The following is a 20,217-nucleotide window of genomic DNA, read 5'->3' as shown; positions in this document are numbered from 1 at the left end:
GAACCATAAATCCTGATGTCCTTGTCCCAGGTAAGCAAGCCCTCCTGCCCAATTAAACACCACATTACAGCCTCACATTAATGACAAATGTTCCAAAAGAGCCCCACAGGCCATGGAGAACCACAGCAGCTTCCTAAGGGTGCATCTTGCAAACAGTTACCAATAACCAACCAGCTGGACTGTGCTGCAGAGGTGAGGTTTACTGTACAGGCTGAGGCTCTGCAAACAGAGTTAGCCATCCATATGCCTAGCATTTATGATAGAAATTTATGGCAGCTGCTTTCTGAGAATGTCAGTGAAATAGGTGAGGAGATAGATTTTCTGAAGTAATCTATGGCTCTAGATGAATTTCTCCCATTCATTCCAAGAAGAATTATTATTCTGAAATGTAATAAGATTTTTTTCTATATTAAACTGAGATGTCTAAAATGTAGATATCTAAATCCTGTGGACTGCTTAGTAAATCTCAGAAAGACATCCCTATCTGAAACAAGCTTTATTTTTTTTATCTGAATAATAAAACTCCTCTACTATCTTTTATATCCTTTATCATTTCAAGTGAAGAGAGACATGCTTTTGCTGTACAAAAGCAACACCACTCTCCAAGGTATGTTCAGAAAGCAATCAAGGCAGCCTATTATGAGAAATTACCCTCCACATATTTAGATACAGGAAATTATGACATAAATCCTTCTATTCTTGTTGGCTTAAAATGCAAAGGGGGTTAGACCCACTCTGTGCGTGTCTCTCTTCCTTTTTTGCACTGAGCCAGAGCAGGGGTCTGCACACAGAGCCAGAGAGGGTATGTAACCTTCTGATATTTGCCTACTGGATTATTTATGACTGTGTGAGTTGGCTCCCAGCACACAGGAGAATCACGTGGTAGCTGAGCCCTTCTGGGGAGAGCAGATCTTCTCGTGGCCTGTGATGGACCTAAATATTTACATTGATTAGATCTCACTTTGATGGTGTTATCGTTTCATCGTTATGAGCACCGTGTGAATCATAAATTATGAGCATGTACTATAAAGCACAGGATATGCAGGGCACTACAGCTTGATGGTGGGCATGTCAGCCTTTGGAATATGGCCAGTGGATCCTTTTTAAGTTGGACTGATTTCAGGAACCCATCCTCATTCATGACTGTTTCATTTCAAGCATGTTCTTTAGTCCTATCCAAATGAGCAGGTTTGAGGATATGCTTAAAGCTTAGATTGGGATTTTGAAGTATCCCTGACTCAGAGGCAAAGCATGGGAAGATTGTCACAACATTTTAAGGCAAAAAGATTAGACTGTAGAGAAATGTAACTACAGAGAAATACCCTCCCTTTAAGGAAAAATGTGTAGAAATGTGTCCAGTTCTCTGAATGTAGACAACACTAAGGAAAACACTATAATACACATTTAGAATGAATTAAATCAATTGACAGCTATCCAGCCACAGAGAAAAATAATGTAATTGTAACTGAGCAGCAAAATGGTTCTGCCTAATAGTTAAACATCAGTGAGCTCCACTGTGTCTAATAAAATGCAGATCTCATTATCTGTTTGTTATGTGCATCAAGAGATAACTGTTCAAGTTGAAAAGTATAAAATTTTGATTTAATTCAGTGACATTTTGGATACAAGAGGGTCAGGTTGGTCCTATAACAAATAATAGCTCCAGGCATATGGAAAGGAGTGTAATTGAAGATAAGGCTCTAGCAAGATGAGTGGAAAATGTAATAAGAGTTCAAGGATACATTAAACAAATGCACCCTGGCCCTCACACAGTAATCACCTACGTGTGCCATAAGGCAAACAGCAAATGTAATTGACTCCCTGAGGGAAGATCATTACAGCTTTGGTGCTTGCTGCCTCACGCCACGATTTCTTCTTCCATTTGCAACACTGAGAATTCAGATGTGGGAAGTCCTGGGATCCTGAGGCTGCTCTAAATTATGTAGGCAATAGAGCCAGCTCTAAATAAACCCAGAGACATTTTAGGTGGCTTCTTCAAAGGTTAAACAGGTATCTGTGAGTATTTGCTACAGTGTCAAAGATTAAAAATTACCAATATTGACATGGATGTGGCAGAAGCCTCAGTGATGGAGGAGGAGGAGGATGGTCCTTTAGGCAAACAGGAGAAATAACAAGTTTGGCTGTAATAGGCCAAAATAAAAAGAAACCACTTCGTTGTAGCCTGGTTCAATGTGATCACAGTTTCTTGTGTGTGGTATGGCACTTGTCCCGTTTTCCCAATTCCTGGCATTTTTAACCATATCTGACTGGGCTGTAGAGGTATCAGGGATATGGTAGAGGTGAAAGACCTTACCAGACACTGAAGGAGCCACACTGAACTTAAACTTTCCTTGGCCTCAGCCAGTTCACAGAGGAGTTAGACCTGGAGACATAAATGGATTGTAGGCTTTCCTGGTTTAGAGATCTATCTGCTCCTATTGTGGGAGCTCTAGCATATCATAGAGCATATCTTTCAATTAACCAAAACATCTGGGGACTTACAGAGACTTTATTTCCCTGAAAGCTTCCTGTAAGAAAAAAAAAAACAAAACCAAAAACAAATCAGAGCCAGAACTGGCCTAAGAGTACAAGCACTTTACCTGCATTTGTCCTGAACTTAGGCTCTAATGAGAAAGTCCTGACAGTGACATCTGTTTGTCTGAATCTCAACTCCTGCTTACTACTCAATAGTTGAAATCAATAAACTAGACATACTCTAGATATCAAATCAGTAACTTCTTTTCATTCAAGAGTGGCAGACAGGTACTTAAGTAACAAATGTCTCATTTCATAATGTTTCCTGCGGGGCATACTCAATCTGTAATTAATTAAGGTGGCTCCAAGGTCCTGTTAAGATTGATCAGTTAAGAGCAGCGGTGGAGTCATCTCTTGATGTCTTAGGATTAGGACTCAAAATTACCTTAGCTCAGAGAAGGAGTATTTGGGGTGAAATTTAAGGGCAAATTATAAGAAAAACTGACTGGAAGATCTACTGTTTTCTTCTGGCTGTTATAAGAATGCTGTCAGAACACATTTTCAAGAATGTCAGTGTAAGTTCTTAATTTCATTTGAAAATACGTGAGAAATAGAAATCAGATTCCTTCTACAGAAAAAGAAAGTGGAAGTTCAATCCAGCAACAATAACTAGTTGTCTGCATAGTGCAGTCACATCTATGTCTAAGCACTGAGAGATTCCCAAAGCTGCAGCCACAAACATGTGACAAACACATTCAGCTTCTCTGTCCCCTATCTCAGGCAGATAACTTTGTCTACCTTTGTCTGCATTTTAGGATGTTCAGGCACCTGTCTTTCAGCCACCCTGAAAATGCTTCTCTAAGCAGCAGCAATTGGGAAGGCCATAAAGCAGAAATGTGTTCCCAGGCTGAGGCTGCTTTTAGGGACAAACAGCAGAATGATCAATTCTGCTCTCAGTGCTCCATGTGGAAGATTAATCCAATCCTTCTGGCCTTACACTCAGTAAGTTGGAGGAACTGCTCTGAAGATGATACAGTTGCTGTGAAAATGCATCAGCAATGAAATATTTTTCAATAGATTTTAGCACTAAGACCCCATGGCTACATATGAATTTCCCTGGTGGCACAGGTGGGCTCGTGTAGCTGCTGCCCTCTGCCTCTGCTCCAGAACAGGAGCCCTGAGTCACTGCCTGCACTGAGCCAGCACGGGCTTCACTGAGTCGGGAGAACCTGTGTAAAACCAGCCACTTTGAATAGATGTTCCCAGAAAGATCAGCACAGGTCACCCCGAGACACTGGAGCTTCAGTGTGAGCATAATGATGCATCCTCAGGCAAGTGTGTTCTGTCCATTCCTCTTTCTGGATGAGTAAAGGAAATATTTAACTAGCTGGGCAACATACAGAAAGAGAGTGATGTGATGTCAATGTGTTTGCCCATTTTTTTATCAGCACTAATTTAGGGTTTTCACTCTACTCAAAAGCACAAAGCCATAAATGAATACTGGAGATCATCTCAGAGCAGGACCCAGACTCACTCTTCACACTGTTCTGTAACATGCTCTGCAATGCCACCAACTTTAGTTGCCTTTTTCTGTATTTATGCATTAATAATGTAAAAAATAAATACCAGTGTTAGTGTTATTTGAATAACATGAAAAGGATTTGGCACAAATAATGCCAAATTTGCTAATTTCTAGAAAAATTAATTTTGGTTACTTAGTGTTTCATTAGCTTTTTTTCAAGCCTGCATGAATGAAAGACCAGGCTCAAAGAAAAATTTGCATTTGTGCAAATTCTCTGTTGTTTTTCTGATAGTAATTTACCCCAGTGGAAAGCCTGTAAATGATGCAAATCTTGACAAGCTACAAAGAAAGGCTACAGGGATAATTATCCACCATATTTCGCAAATATTTTTTCTGAAACTCAGAAAATACACAGAAATTGATAGGTACTGTAGTTGGAGCAGAAGCAAGGACTTCTCTTGAGGTGCAAAGAATGGAGTCTATAAATTATAATATCACATTTTATTTCTGACAAATTATTTATTCTTTCCCAGAGCACTGGGGAGATTTGCATTCTTCTTTCCTGGTGCAATACAATCAGGTCCAAAACTGATTAAGATAGTGTTATAACGTTTTATATGTCTTTATATATGTATATATAAGTAAGTATGTAATTTATATAGAGGTGGTTATTGGCAGTCTGAGGGAAAGATAAAAATAATTTATTACTAAAGGTGAATGAACTGTTCACATTCCTTAGCAGGTAAAACAAAGGAATATATCCCCTCTTTTACCACTATGTCTCATTTCTGACAAAAAATATCATTACATTAAGATGTGCTAATCAGAACATTTTCCCCCGTGTTCCTTTATGCACAGTTATAGTAAAGGTAGAACTTGCTACTTGGCACTTGCAAACAAACAAAAAAAACCCAAAAAACCAAACCACCAAAAAAACCCCCAACCTAGTAACTACTATATTAAAAAAGAAAACTGTCAAGCAAATGACAAGAGATTCTCAGTGCAGTTCTGGAATTAGAATAGAATCGAAAATGAAACTACCATGTTCCAAGGGAGCCTTTTAGGATTCAGTGTTGCTGTACAGATAATAAGAAAGTTTTTAATTATAAATCATATTTGCCATTGCAAGCAGTCCCACTGAAGAAAAGAGGAAAAATGCATAGACAGCTCAAGCCAAAACAGAGCCCTCTGTGTACCTGTTTTGCACATTTTGATTCAGATTAAAAAGCAGATCTTATTCACGTTAAGCAGTGGGAATGGAGATAATGCAGGCAGCCTGCCTTTTGGGATTTTCAACAACTTCCCAGGCATATTGAAACTAACATCAGCTTCTGTAAAACACCGGGTACTTTGTGAAGATATATTTTGTTGGAAAAGTAACATCTAGAGAGCCAGCTGCTACCAAACAAGTATGTATTATTAACAAAGGACTCAGAAAGCCTTCTGCTCACTGGAGTAAAACAAATATACAATTTAATCTAAGCTCCGAATTTAATTAACTACAAGATAAAAAAAAACCCAAGCTGTTGTTTTTTCACAAGCAATTACGCCTAAATATGATATTGTAGGTGCGTATGAATTTTTCATATAATCATTTGTGCACACAAATAAGGCATTTATATAAGCAAAGACTAATTGTCTGCACAAATCTTGTCAGCTTGGTGGGCTTTCACCTCGTGCAAGCAACACCCAATAGAAAATTCAGATGACTTCACAGTTCTTCTGGAAACATGCTCATGGAGTTCTCTGTACAGAGCTCTCGTAGGTAAGATCCTCCTCTGGCTTGCAGATTTGGACCTTTGATGGGCTGGTGGTCCCTGGGATGGGGCTGGTGGTCCCTGGGACGGGGCTGAAGCAGCTTGCAGAGGATTAGTTGGGCTCCCCCTCCTCCCATTGTCGCTCAGCTCGTGCAGGTGAGCTTTACCTCAAAACCTGACAAATCTATATTGAGGCTAAATACAGGTGAGCACTTTGCTCTACACCTGAGCAGTGAGACCAGCCCACTGATTTAACTTTGTTCTGTGTGCTGACCCGTGAGCAGAAGCCAGAATTTATTTCTGGCAGATTCAGGGGATATTTTTCTTGTTCAATAACGTATTTTTCTTGTTCAAAAACCTACTTTTTCCATCTAGTTTTCTACTCTTATGGTCCAGAAAGAAGATCACACAAAAACTGGAATTATTCATTTTTGTTAGAAATAGTCTAATTACTAGAATTTAAGTAATTTCTTGACAGGTGACTCATGAAATACATAAAGAAATAAAAAAAATGTTCATTAATTTAATTCCACTGCTTATTTAGAAGGTAATCAAGGGGAAAAAATTGTGACTCATGGGAGTAGTCTTTTCTTCTGGGAGTGGTCATTTTGAAGACAAAAAAAAAAGTGAATAAAGAAAGCTATTTCTGTGTGAGAAGATTAGTAACACTGCTGATAATACAACAGCCTCTCTGTTCAATCCAGTACTGAGATCTACAGAATTTCTTATCGGGGCCATTAGAAGTGCCAGGGGTTTAAGCTGCTACCAGGCAGGTTTTTGTAGAGTTGCTGCTGTGCATTTTCATGGCACATAACAGAAACACTCCTGTTGTGGCTGTGCTGCACAGCTGCTCACCTGCCTGGCATTTGCTGAGTTGGGCAGGATTTTCCAAGTCCTCCTGCTTTCACCAAGCACAGCTCTGGGGCTCTGTCCAGGAGCTGCTTATTCATTTGGGGGGAGGGAGGGTGGGAGGGTTTCATTCTTCCCATTTCTATTGCAAGCTCTGTGGTTAAAGAACATCCAGAGGATTTAGGCACCCAGTGGCCATCCCTGCCTGTGCCTCAGTGAAGCTGCTTTTACTCCATTCAGGAAGAGGAGGACAGACCTAAAAGTCCATGTCCCACATCCCAGGTCAAGGCAACAACAACATTCTCTTTGCTATACAGGACCAAATACCAAATTTATAAAACAGTTTTCTTCTGGAAAACCTATTATAGTTAATTCTTAACATTTCTTTTTGTTTTTTCTTTTTTTTTTTTTTTTTTTTTTTTTTACACTTCCATACTGTGGGTGGAACTACACTTTATTCTTGGATTTTTGTCATAATTAGTTAAAAACAATAATTTACCCTTAAGGATAATTACAATTAGCCTTATGCATGGGTATTTTTTATTTGTGAAAAAGTAATTTTGCAGTGAATTTCAATGATTCGACACTGTAATCTGACCTTCTAAGTCTAGAGAATTTAAAAATTGTTGTGATTTAAAGTAGCAAATTCATCTCATATTCTTCTGATTTGACTAATGGAAGATCCAAGATGCAATAGCTGCAACTCCAGCTGAAAGTTTTGGAAGGGGCAATGCTATGAAAAATGTGTGCAGGTTGTTTGCATTATGCTTTTTGCCAGTATTAGCATAGCACCTGTTTTGACATACTTGTTGTCTTGGAGTTGTACAGAGAACCAAAAATTATGTGACTGGAAAATCCAAAGGATAGGAAGGCCGGAAGAACTCATTAGGGTAACAAGAAAATAGGCAGAGAAGGGGAATCAAGAGGACAAACCCTTGAAGGACAAAACTTTGGTTTTCTTCTTGTAGAGTGGGAATATGTGATAGTGTAGGGGCTTACAAATAAGGAAAGTATTCCTGTGGGAAAGGGCAATTTAGTGATCACACTGAGAAAGATGCATCTAAATAATGAATGACTTCAGGAAGAGAAAAGAACACAGAGAATAATGTGGAATAGAAACCTGAGAGATAGCTATATTTATCAAAGAAAAGAAGTGAAAATTACCAGTGCTGGAAGATGCAGATGATTACAGAGGCAATGAAATCGAACAGGAAAGGAAGCTCAGGAAGCAGTGGTGTTAATGAAATCTGATAGATCAAGAAGAATATGAAAAATATTTCGCTGCAGGTGAAGGAAGATATTGGTCAAAGTAGTTTAGTTTAGTGTGAAGAAGTCAAAATGGATCAAAGATGGAGTTGGAAAGAGTGAAAATTAGGGATCTAAGAAAGCAAAGGCTGGACATGGCAGCCTGGAGAGTAGCTATAAAGGGAAGCAGAGCTCAGAGAAATCTTTTCAAAGACAGTCCAGGAAATTCATGGCACAGAAGAAAATTACCCTAAACAAGAATTATTAGAAAAGACAGAAAGTGAGATGAGAATATGAATTGTTGAAAGAAATGGATAAATGGATTTAAAAGCAGATGGTTATTATTTCTACTTTTTTTCCTGCCACACAAAAAAGTGTACTATAGAAAAGGACTTTTTAGACCTTTTTAGGACTTGATTTTCACTTTTAAAAAGTAAATTTCATTGAGAGGGTGGGCAAAAAAGTAAAACCTTCAACCAAATGTTCCTTCTGGAATGGAAAATGAACAGGTGATAGGTTGGGTATTTCTTACACAGTTGGAGCAGAAAGGGGACGATGTCATGTGTAGATCCAGGGGACCTGGGTGAAGCCTTTATCCAGTAAAATTTTATCCAGTAGATGACTGGACAAATAAATTACTTGTAAACCGATAATTTCTACCATAGTTTCAAGAATAACAGAGGTAAAAAAAATACAGTTTCCTCCTGGGAAAGTGAGACAGGTCTTGCAGGCAGGAGGGAATCAGTAGGTGCCCTGTATTTTTATTTTTATTTCAGTAAGTCTTGCAATGCCATCTCTTAACATTGCTCCGAGTATGGGAGGGAAATATTGTCCACATCGAAGTATTATGAGGGGTTCCCAAACTCCTTTGGAAAGCAGAGTGCTTATTCTATAGATACAATTATATTATCTAATATTTATATTTTAAACATCCTTGTCAATGCAGCAATGTTTAAAATACACGACATGAAGCAGGCTCTGAAAGAGCTCGTTTCTTTCTGTTGACCGTAACTTATACAAAGTGGTAATTTTTGTTTTCTGTTATCTAAAATAGTTAGGTAAGATACATCCCCCTCGGCGGGAACGGTTCACTGTCTATGTAGATGGATGCTTTGCAATTTCTGAGGGAAAATGCCTTATTGCGGTGGGACTCCGTGACTTGTAGGTCTTTTCCAACCTTAGCGGTTGTATGCTATGATTTCGGGAGCAGTCGGCATGATCACTGATGAGCTGGGTGCTGGAATACACGCCAAAACTATTGGCTGGCGCTGGCGGCTGAAGGGCCCCGCCGCCATGGCCCGCGTCCCCTCACGGCGGGGCCGAGGGGGCGGTGCCTGAAGGGGCGGAGCCTGAGGGGGCGGGGCCTGGGCGGTTCCCTTCCCTCCTCCCTTCGCTCTCCCCGCCAATGGGCGGGGCCGGGTATCCCCGCTGCCCGCCTCTGTCGTTCGGGGCGAGTCCATTGCATCCCGCGCGGGGGGAGCTCCTGACTCGGAGCTGGCTGCCGGTTCGGTTCGAGGAAAGAGGGAGGAGCAGGGATAGCGCCTGTGGATCAGAAGCGGGCGCGGCCCTGCAGCAGCCGTGGTGGTTGATCGGGCGAGGGGAGACGCTTTGTGGGGGCGGCTCTTACCTCCCGCTTCCACCCCCCCTACATCCCGGCGGGGGATGGTGTGTCCCGCAGCGCGCGCCTTGCTCGCGCGGTTCGGCGGCTCCGCGGGGGGAGGGGGACGAGAGGGACCCGGGCCCCGGCGGGTTTTCTACAGTGAGCGCGGGGAAATAGCGGGCAGGGGGGAAGCGCCCGCTGCTGCCGTCCGGGACCATGTTGGCGGACGACGAGGAAGAGCTGAAAGTCCCGGAGGAGATGTTCAAAGACGTCAAGTTCTTCGTGGTGGGAGACATCGACCCCAAGGTACCGGGTCATCCCATCAGATCATTCCCGCCTTCCCCTTCGTCTCCCTCCCTCCCCCCCCCCAAGCGGGGGGGGGCACTGTGGAATCGTCCGGCTACCACGCGCGGGCTCGAGGCTCGCGCCGCCTCACGGGGAAAGGGCGGGAGCGGGGGGGAGCGCGCGCCTGCGGGACCGTGAGGGCTGGCTGGGGGGGAGGGGAGGCGGCCGGTCCAGATCCCGGTCCCGATCCTGGCCCCGATCCCGGCCGTGCCCGCGGGAAGCGCCGCCGCCGCCGCCATGGGAGCCGCGGCCCCGCCGCGCAGGCCCCGCCGGAGCCGCCTGAGCGGAGGAGGAGCGGGCGGAGGGACTTCCTGTGCCGGGCCGGGCGGGCAGAGGGGGCAGCGGCCGCCGCTCCTCCGACTCGAGCGCTCCGTAGGCCCGGCCCCTCCCTGTGTGCTCGGTTCCGTGTGGGTCCACAGGGACAGGCCATGGGGAAGGTTCGTCACGGGGGGCCGGACTGCGTCTTCCCTCCCACACAACCTTCCCGCCTTGGCGCGGCCCCGAGCACGGAACTGGTACCGCCCCGGAGCCGCCCGGTGTGGTGCTGGTGTAGTTTAGGCCAGGGGCCGCCCGACCCTCTCGCCGTGCCCGGGAGCAGAGCCCTGGGTAATGCAGGTGGCCTTGCAGTGAATACCACCCGCGGTGGGCGAAGGTGGTTAAAACAAAGTTTCGGTGGCATGTCCAATTAGACAGGTGTTTGAAGTGCCCCATACTGAGCTTTCGGACAGCAGCTTCCTGCAAGCAGGTTACTGCGTGCATCACACTGAAGTTAAAGTCGCTGCCTCTCTGGTATTTGCTGCAGTAAAGTCTTAGTTCAGCGCTGAGTTCTTTTAGTCTGCTGTTCTGGCACTCACCGAGCCTGGTATGCCTGCAGATGACCTGGAGACACATGCACCGGCCTGTTCAGATGGTTTTCATTCCTATTGTGCTAAAAGAAATACAATCTAAGAAGAATACAGTTAAAGATCAGGATGAGAACTTCTTTAGACAGGTCTCTAGATATAAAATTTAGTTCTTTAGATCTTTAGACATAAAATTTTTAGTAGTGACTTAGCGCTCAAATAACAAATTCCCGTACTTACCAAAAGACCCTACAGCAGCAATTTTAGTATTATGTGTATGAGGATGAGTGCAAAAATCGTGTAGCACTCTTGTACATAATTTGGCATAGAAGTAGTGTCCTGAAAGGCCTGTTCTTAGTTATGTGTTGATGTGGGAGGACAGCGAGCAGATTTTCCATAGAGCAGGTAGACAAGCACTCTCTTAAACTGGTTTGCTTTCTCACGTTAAAATTTGTTCCTCTTTGCAGTCAGAGTCATTGTCATAGGGCTTTGATTTGCTCCAAGTTCCATGCACTGAATTTTCCTCTGCCTGGCTTGGGAGGCAGAGCTGGGTGAGAGTGAGGAGCTGAGCTGAGCTGAGCTCAGGGCCAGCTCTTGGGAGAACCCAGGCTTAAGCCCAGCTGGCAGCTAAGCACAACACAGCTGCTCTCTCACCCCCACCCCTACTCAGTGTAATGGGGACGGGATTCAGAAATTAAACTTGCAGGTTGAGATATAAAAATTGAAAACCAGGTAAGGTACAATGGTAATAGTAAATAATAAAGGTAAGATAAAAGGAAAGAGAAAACCCCAAGCACGTGATGTGCAATACAGTTGCTCACCCTCCTCTGACTGATGCTAGACTTCATTCCTGACCCCAGATCAGTCCTTCTTATGGGTAACTCCCCCAGTTTATATACTGGGCATGGCATGCTTTGGTGTGGAATAGTCCTTTGGAAGTTTGGGTCACCTGTCCAGGCTGTGCTCCCTCTCAGCTTTTTTTGTGCCTCCTCACTGGCAGAGCATGAGACACGAAAAAATAGTCCTTGACTTAGGATGAAAACAACTTAGCAAAAACCAAAACATCAGTGTGTTATCAACATTATTCCCTTTCTGAATCCAAAACATGGAACCGTAGCAGCTGCTGAAAATAAATTAACTCTTTATGCTTTCTGAGACCAGGACACCCTCCTGTGGGTGTCCTCTGTGGTACCCTAGGGCACCTGAGTGTGAGGAGTATTTATCAGTTATGTTTTGAGCCAAGATAGAATGCACGAATTGTAAATCAAACTCAAACAGTTCTTGGAGTGAAATTTGTCCCATTACTGATACAAAAATTGCAAATATATTTGGCGCTTTTTACTACTTCATATACATGTGGATGCCAGCTTGATTTTGCAAAGAGTTTCCTCCTTCATCTTCTGGGTAGGAGCACACTTTGATCAGCTTAAATTTCTAAATTGTTTCACAGAAAACCAGTTACCTAATATTAAAACAGGCCTGGCACAAGAGAGTACACTAATCAAAACAAATCCAAGAGTAAGGGGAAAAAAGTAATTTATTCAGGTGAATAACTTCATACCCACTGCTTATTAAAGCATGTACAGCATAAATTGGAAGCAAAACAAAATTCTGGAATTGTGTCGAGGTGTTCTTTGGCAAATGAGGGACAGTTAGGCTGGCTCTTAACTTGAGATCCATTCCATTCCATTGGGTGCATTTTGTTCCTCACACCTTACTCAGGGTGATGGGTAGATGTCAGCTACTCTTTTTCTTTTAATAAATGCTCTTCCTATTTTCCTCAAACAAAAACCCAAACCATCATATTTTGGAACCACCAGTTAAAATCTGTATTTACTTCAGAAAGAGATAAAAAGTAATGTAATGCAGCACAAGGTCTTTAAACAGGATATTTGGGTTTTGGTTATCTTGCTTTTTTTTTTTTTTTTTTATGCTTCTTGTCTTACTTCTTAATTTTGAACTATTCCTCTTGTTTCTTCCAACACAGATTTTAGTGGGAGAGACCAAGATAAAATTTTTATTCCCCGCCAAAAAGGAAATTTCATTTAATGAGTATAAACCAATACTTAAAATGCAGGATTTTTACAGTGTTAATATTAAGACTTTTCAACATTCTGTTTTCTAGTTACAGGTATATATGATTGATATCAGTGTGAGTTCTTTAATTGTGCCAATATAACTTTTCAGTCCAGGCACTACTTAATCTGGAGAAGTTGAGTATTCTGAGAGGAGTTTTGAAGTTGACGTGATCTCAATTAGGAAGACTCTTTTTCATGACACATAAAATAATCAAATGCATTATTACGTATCATAGTGTTTAAACTACTACATAAAACCAGTGTAACCTTTTGTATAAGCAGACACTTTGCACAAGTTCTATAATGCAACATTGTTTTGATGTAAAAAATCATACTTTTAGCACATTATTTATAGCTTCTTTTGGATGCTGTCAGATTTGGTTCTCAGTTTTCATGACGTTCACTCCTTTTTTTAGCTTTCCCCTAAATGAGCAGTTGAATGGGATTATAACTCAGGGAGTGCTGTGTGAGACAAGGAGCTCGTGTGCTGAGACTGTTCTGAAATACCTTCTGTTCTCAGAAGTGCTTGGTTTGGATTTAGCTTCTCCCTTTAGAACGATGGCATCCTGGCTTGCTCTACAGTTAACTGGATTTCATGCAGGAAGGTATATCATGATTTAGGGGATTGGTGTGCAAAATGGAAACATTGACTCCTGTTTGTGGCAGTGGTGACAAGAACAGCAAGCTCATGATAAATTTTCTTGGATATTTGAGAGTAATTCTTTTGGTAATATTCATCCATTGCAGAAAAAAAAGTTGACTTTTGTTTTCTTAAATGGAATTTTAAAGTAGGGTACTTCAGTCAGGAACTGCCAAAATTGCCTCCTCAATGAGTGGTGATTTTTCTATCCCTGTTTTTCTGCTTGGCAGAAATGCTTTATAAAATAGCTTGATGCTGTGTTTTGAGAGTCTCTTTTTCAGTGCTTCTTTGTCCTGGTGAGTGTACATGGTAAAGAGTAATTGCTTAAGGACCAATTAATTAATTAATATTTCGTTTGATGACTGTATTGCCTTACTCTCTGCTGTTCACTGCTGTGGACAGAGCATCATGTTTTGAAGGGAATGTCCCTAGCAGGTTTGCAGGGATAGGCGTCTGTCCCTGGCAGGTTTTGGAAGATGAACATCACACCAGTTTTGTTCTAAATCATTATTTCTGAATAATAAAAGGGAAATTAAACAATCATCTTAAATGGCATTTTTAACTTTTGAACTCTTTTAGACCATAATGTTTTAAAATATTTTTCTTTTCTTGCCCTCTACACCCCAGTACTTCTCTGTTGCCTTCTCAGATCAAATGAAAGTTGTGGTTTTTGGGACACAGGGCTGGATTCATCACACAGGTCTCTGCAGCAGAGCTGAGAGAACACTGAACTCATGAAGCAGCATCTGCTGTTTGGGCCTTGCAAAACTGGGAGTGAGATGGGCTTGGTAGCTGGGAGGTGTTTTGCATTCTCAGGACAGAGCAGTGGAGTGAGGCACTTCAGTTCCCGCTCCTGAAAGTATTAATTTAGGAAGCATGAGTCCTACTTGTTTTGTTTTTTTTTTTTCTTCTGTATTTGGTGAAATCACTTAATCCCTAGAATTCAACCTCTTAAAGTGTATTCAAAGGCTTCCAGAGCTCCCCTATGCAAAAACAAGCACTAAGAAGAACTGACTTTCCCTCCCTGAGGGAAAATTGTTTTAATATGTTTTTTGAGGAATATGTATTTTGGAAATACCTTGGCATTTCCCCAATTCCTACCCCATCATCAATTATTTTGAAAAGCAGCTCTTTAGATGCAATGATGAAAATATAGAAGAGGTGTAAACTTTTGGCAGTCAGGTTTTAAATGTGTTTTGCAACTTCAGGAAAAGTTCTGGCCACCTACAGGAGGACAGCCAAAGAGAAGGTCATATTCATTCATCCAGCCAGTGTTAGTGTCTTCTTGAAGTAATGTTTTTCTCAAATAAAAGTTGCTAAAAATTGTTGATATCTCCCTGTTCTCTTTTGAGTTTAGGTTATCCAACTTCTGAAAGCTGGGAAAGCAAAGGAAGTTTCTTACAATGCACTGGCCTCACATATTATTTCAGAAGATGGGGACAATCCAGAAGTTGGGGAATCTCGAGAAGTTTTTGATCTCCCTGTGGTAAAAGTGAGTGACTTATCCATGATATTGTCAAAGTACTGACATAGATGCTTCATTGTTACAACAAAATATTCATCTTTGGATGATGGCCAAATAAAACATGTCATTGTAAAACTTACATTCTTGTTACACAAACTTTTACCCTGACTTGCAGACTTCTGTTACGATTCTGTTCTCTCCTTCTTGTTGCTCTGGATCTATCAGTGATGTGGGTATTTTTTAGTGCTCTGCTTTGATTTTTTTCAGATTTTTCTTTCAGTCATCTATGAGATGGTGTCCTGTTAGTTCTACTTTAGAAATATTTCTGAAGGAAAAGTTCTTACAAGCTTTTGGCAGTGGAAAATCTCAATTTAGAATAAGTAGTAGATTGCTGAAGGTTTTTTTGAAGACATATAATTGGCAAAGTGCAAAATGATTTTGTTGATTTTGCATGTATGCACTATGCTAATTATGGACTAGAGGAACTTGTAGAAAATTAGGTGGTTTTTTCCTCCTTATTTTAGTTTTTTAAGCGTTTCTTTAGTCTTTTTTTCCTTTTTTACACTGGAATTACCAGTATTTTGTTAGTACCTTACAATAGCGGGGTATTTTTCAGTGAAAAATTATGGGCTTCATCTTTGAATATGTGAACTTGTCACTCTGGAAGTCGTGAGAGAGATTGGAAGAAATAACACTAGAATTTCACTGCTGATACCTTTGGGTACATGATTTGGAGTTATTTTTTCCATAGAGGTACAGGTGGCAGTAGAGAATTTTGATAGATTTTGCCATAAAAGTTCACCTGACAATGTAGAACTGTGAATTAACTGTAAAAAATGAAAGCTACTTGGCTTGGAACCCTTATGGTTATAGTGGGTGTGCTGGTTAATATTTAGTTCCTTTTTCTGAAGTGGTTTTTTGGTGTAATTTTAACTTTATAAACAAGGAAACTGCTGCCATTTTCATGAGAAAGAAGGACATCAACACGGTAGAGAACACTTCCTGCTTTCTAATGCCACTCAAATAATTTAATTTGCTTCATAACTGCCAACTCATTTGCCAGATGAGAGCAAATCTTTCACTAATGTCACTTGGCTTGACCTGAAAACATCACAGCATGATCTGTAATCAAGAAGATCAGACTAAGTATTAAAGGGGCTAGAAGTCTGAGGCAAAGGTGGCTGGTTGTAGGGAAGAAGGAAGATAAAAACTTACGGGAGGAAAATATCCTTTTTTTTTTTTTTTTTTTTCCCTGATGATTGAGGAGTTAGAACTTAAGTGTTTTTAGCTATTTTTTGTATTATGCCTTATAAGGGAAGGAGAATAACAAGAACTGGGACACCATAAACATAGTTGCCACAATATATTCTTTTCGTTGTCTTTTAGGAAAAAGTAATTTCATACTGAATATGATGCCACTCTTTGCCCATTCTTCCTTATGTGCTGCACTGGGACTGGTGTCCCACATCTCTTCCATTTGCTGCCACCTCCCTATGTCCCTTTGAGCCCTTCTGTCCCAGAATACTGTCGGGTAGGGGCCATCACTGCTCAGCAGCCAGCGTTGTTCTGTCTTTAGAAGACTCATTCTATGTAAGGCTGTGATTCTTCACCCCTTGGTGATGAGTGTAGGACGGGATTGTCTGAATTATTTTTTCCTACAAGCAAGAACTGCAGAAAGGGAGAGGATGGATAAATACTGAAAATGGCATGAGAGAAGGAGGTTGCTGCACAACCTTTGAGCTGTCTTTATGTGAACTCTTGCAAATAAATGAAAAGTCTTTTTTGCAGACTAAATGCGATGTCTTATATTCCCAAAGCTGGGAAGCATATATTAAAACTAGCATGAACTTGGAAGGTAATTCATATTTTGTGCATGTAGACCAAGGATTTTAATGTCTAGTGGTTTTTGTTTTTTTCAGCCTTCCTGGGTGATCTTGTCTGTTCGCTGTGGAGCTCTTCTGCCGTATCCTTTCTAAGTTCAAAATTCTGTAGAAAGCATGTTAAAATGGATACCATTGAAGGATTGAAGATTGTTTCAAATAGGTACTGCTTAAACTTCTGAAATGATCTCGTGTTTTGCCTGACAAGGGTGCAGTTTGCTTGGAACTAATTTGCCTTCAGTTTTCCTGTCCCTTTGCCTATTTTGTACTTCACAGGCGCTTAGAGGACAACTGTTATCAAATGGTAAACAAGAGCTGGTAGGTATAAGAATTCAGTGTTAGGAATTCAGACCTCAGTTTGCTTCAGAGATTCAGAATTCCTGTTTTATACCCAATAGTTTAAGGTGTGTGCCTTTGCAACTTGCTGTCTTTCTGTTCTGTAGTCTAGGCTAGTGATCTTGGTGATTTGTGTCTGGACGTAATAAATGTATTTATTGTGCTTTCATCATCAGGATGAGTGTTTAGTTGCTTATGCTACACATCTCTAAACCTTCTCCCAGTCCATGAGGAGTGTTCACATAAAAAAAGCTTGGAATTAGCTTCATTTTCAGGCTTAAGTAGCCTAACATTTCATTATTGATGTTATTTCACATGAAGAAGTTGCACTATTAAAAAAATTGTCTTCTATCTGCAATCAGGGTTTTTTAAAAGAGTACTCCAAGAGCTGACGTTATTGGATACCCAGAAGAGAAATAAACAGATGAAACAACAGAATGATGCAGTCCATAACTAAATTGTAGCTATAAATGTGGGAATGTAGCTCTCAATGGCTGTTGCTCAGGAAGTCTTTATTGTGGGAGCATTGGAATGGCCAAGTGAAAAGACCAAGTCTCAGTAGTGTCTTGTTCTTCCGTGTCATGGAAGAAGGAAGTTTTGTACACCTGTCAGCAATAAATGTGTCCTTGGACCTTTGACTTTCTAGCACTTCATGTCCTTAGAACATGGTGGTTTTAGATTTTACTCTGAGCCTTATTGTGCTCACTAAAATGGGTTGTTAAGTCTTTACTTCATTTTATCCTGTTTCAGTCTCTTTATGACTTCTAGTGCAGTGACATCTGGCCTTTTCATTAGGGATTTGGGTACTGCCGTAATGAAATAAATAGTCGTTAATAGGAATAGCTTAGTTTTTCCAGCTTTTGGATTGGTTTTGGACCCAATTTATACAGAAACTGTGAGATTCTGCGTTTTTGTGTTTAGTTTATGTTTTAATTTGGTAATGCTCAAAGTGGTCATTGAATTTCTGAAGAACCAAGTCCTAGAAACATCTTGTGTCAGTTAGACAGATGGATCTAATAAGAGCCTTAAGGATTTTATGTTGCCTTACCAATTCTGCTTATTTGATGGCATTTGCCTGTCAGTTGCTAAAGGTAAAGTTTAATATAGAAAGATTTAATACAGTGTAAAAGCACAGTGATTTTGTCTGTTTCTTAGTGGAGGTTGTTTTCACTGGAGGGAGCTTAAGACAGCAGACTGTTCTCCCGTGCCTTGCACACTGATGTGTGCAAAGTCTGACTAACCTGCAGTGGAAGGGAAGTAGCAGAAAAATGAAGCTGGAAGCAGATGTGGTGAAGAAGGAAAAAGAGTTTCATGTATGAAAACCTTGACTATAATGCCATAAAGAACGCTGGCAATTTCTTTTGCAGCAAAAGCAGGAATGAGGAGGGTGTATTTTTCAGTGGTCTTGTATAGATAAAAGAGAGAACACTTCTGAACTTTTGTTGATGGCAGGAAGAAAAGTGAGTTTTGTTGTATTCCCTCTGTTTTCTTTTATTGTTATGCTGCTTATAACTTTTTTAAAAGAGTCTCTTTCACTTTTGTTCTTCAGAGAATCCAAGCTCCAGGCAAACTGATGGACCTCTTAAAAGTTAACTACTGTTTCTGCTTTATGTGCTCGCAGTAGGTAGTCAGGCAGGGAGTAGACGCATGTACACTTTTGAAAGATCCAGAACTGAATTTCTGTCTTGGTTGAAATGAAGAACTATTCAGGATGTTCATCAGGCTTGAACTTCTTGAGATGTTCTGAGTTATGGCAGTAATTTATTCTTAAGTTTTAAAGTGCTCTCGGCTTTGTCATCAGCTTGCTGTGTGCTGTCTCTTCTGGGCCTCAAAACGTGAGTGTTGCTGGTGCATCTGTCAACATCACAGGGAAAATAATTTTGTTTCATTTTAAAAGTCTCAGTGTCTGCATGTGACACAATGTGTACCTGTTTCTGTAGTCATTTTTCTCTGACAAATGTGCATGGATCTCAAACACAAGATCATATGAAAGTGTGGAGAAGTGGGGGAGGTTGCAGAAGTCCGATGGTCCATCTGTCTTTCCCAGGTCAGCTCTGGTTTAGAGTGTTACCAAAATTGATCATAATATTGCAGGTGTCCTGATTCAGTTTGTACATCAGTTTTTTTTCTTGATGCATGAAGTTTAATTGCAAACAGACAATGTGCTTTCAAAGATGAAAGTTTTTGAATGGTCAAATTCTTGGTATTATATGAGAAGTACTACATAGACTGTTTAATTTCCTTCTAATGTCCCTCAGAAAACTCATGTAATTATTTTGCATCCTTGACACCTGCTTTCCAGTGTAAATGGCTTTTCTCCAGAATCATGTCAGATCTTTTTTGGAGTCACTGCTTGTCTCTCTCAGGTAAGAAGTGAACCATATTTCAGTGTCCAATGTCCATTATATGTGGAATGTTTGCTTTTTTGAGGAGAGATACCAGTTTTTCTGTTGTACTATGACTTTTTTTTCTCTTTGTTTTCTCTGTCTCTGTGCAGGTTAAAAATTGCTCTTTAGTGGTTTTTCTTGTTATGTGCCTTTTGTTACCCTTTTTTTTCCTCTAACTTTCTTGCTAATTTGGTATTTAAAAGTGATAGGTAATACATCAGCCAGCCTTGTAAATGGTATATTGTGGATTACTAAGATTCTTGCAGCTAAAGACAGCTGGGTGCACAGAACTAAAAGGCTTTTCTGCCTTCCTTTTAGGTTTCATCTGAAGACCGAAGTACGCTGTGGGCTTTGATTACTTTTTATGGAGGGAATTGCCAGCTGAGCCTCAATAAGAAATGTACTCATTTGATTGTGCCTGAGCCAAAGGGGGTAAGAGTTTATTACATGTACAATTCTTCTTGTTGTAGCTCTCATTTGCTTTCAAATAGTCAAAAAATTTCCGTCTGCCTGAAGTTAGAATTCTTAAGACTGTTCATTAACAACTAAATTCAGCAAAATTAGGCATTGCAGCTATTCAGTTTGTACTTATTTTCTGCATGTCTTTAAGCCTGATTAATTGAAAAGATGTCCAATTTCACACTGGTATTTGAATTCCTGTTTGAATAAATAATTTTATTCTTCATCTTGTTTGTCTTAGCCAAATTTTGATATGTCACAGTCATTAGTGATTGTGATTTATAAATCACAGATACAGAATCAAGTGAAGAAAAACGAGGGACAAAACTGAAATATT

General features: G+C 40.7%; 1 protein-coding gene across 3 annotated transcripts in view; it reads left to right on the top strand.

Annotated features, from left to right (window-relative positions):
* Window positions 1-20,217, top strand: part of PAXIP1 (PAX interacting protein 1) — a 40,146-nt gene continuing 19,929 nt past the window's right edge. The window contains exons 1-5 of one of the 3 annotated variants that reach the window (XM_088158900.1): window positions 1-30; window positions 14,711-14,845; window positions 16,738-16,781; window positions 19,337-19,400; window positions 19,740-19,853. In XM_088158900.1, the coding sequence (XP_088015026.1) occupies window positions 16-30; window positions 14,711-14,845; window positions 16,738-16,781; window positions 19,337-19,400; window positions 19,740-19,853 (372 nt within the window). In that variant the 5' untranslated portion in view covers window positions 1-15. Of the gene's footprint in view, window positions 31-9,547; window positions 9,755-14,710; window positions 14,846-16,737; window positions 16,782-19,336; window positions 19,401-19,739; window positions 19,854-20,217 lie in introns of those variants that run through there. The other 2 variants (XM_088158905.1, XM_088158895.1) reach the window with 2 other exon arrangements.

This window comes from Sturnus vulgaris, chromosome 1, assembly GCF_052056855.1.
Source record: "Sturnus vulgaris isolate bStuVul1 chromosome 1, bStuVul1.hap1, whole genome shotgun sequence".
In the NCBI taxonomy this organism is placed as follows: Eukaryota; Metazoa; Chordata; class Aves; order Passeriformes; family Sturnidae; genus Sturnus; species Sturnus vulgaris.
Note: the sequence above shows the minus strand (reverse complement) of the source record. Positions and strands in the feature narration are given on the sequence as shown.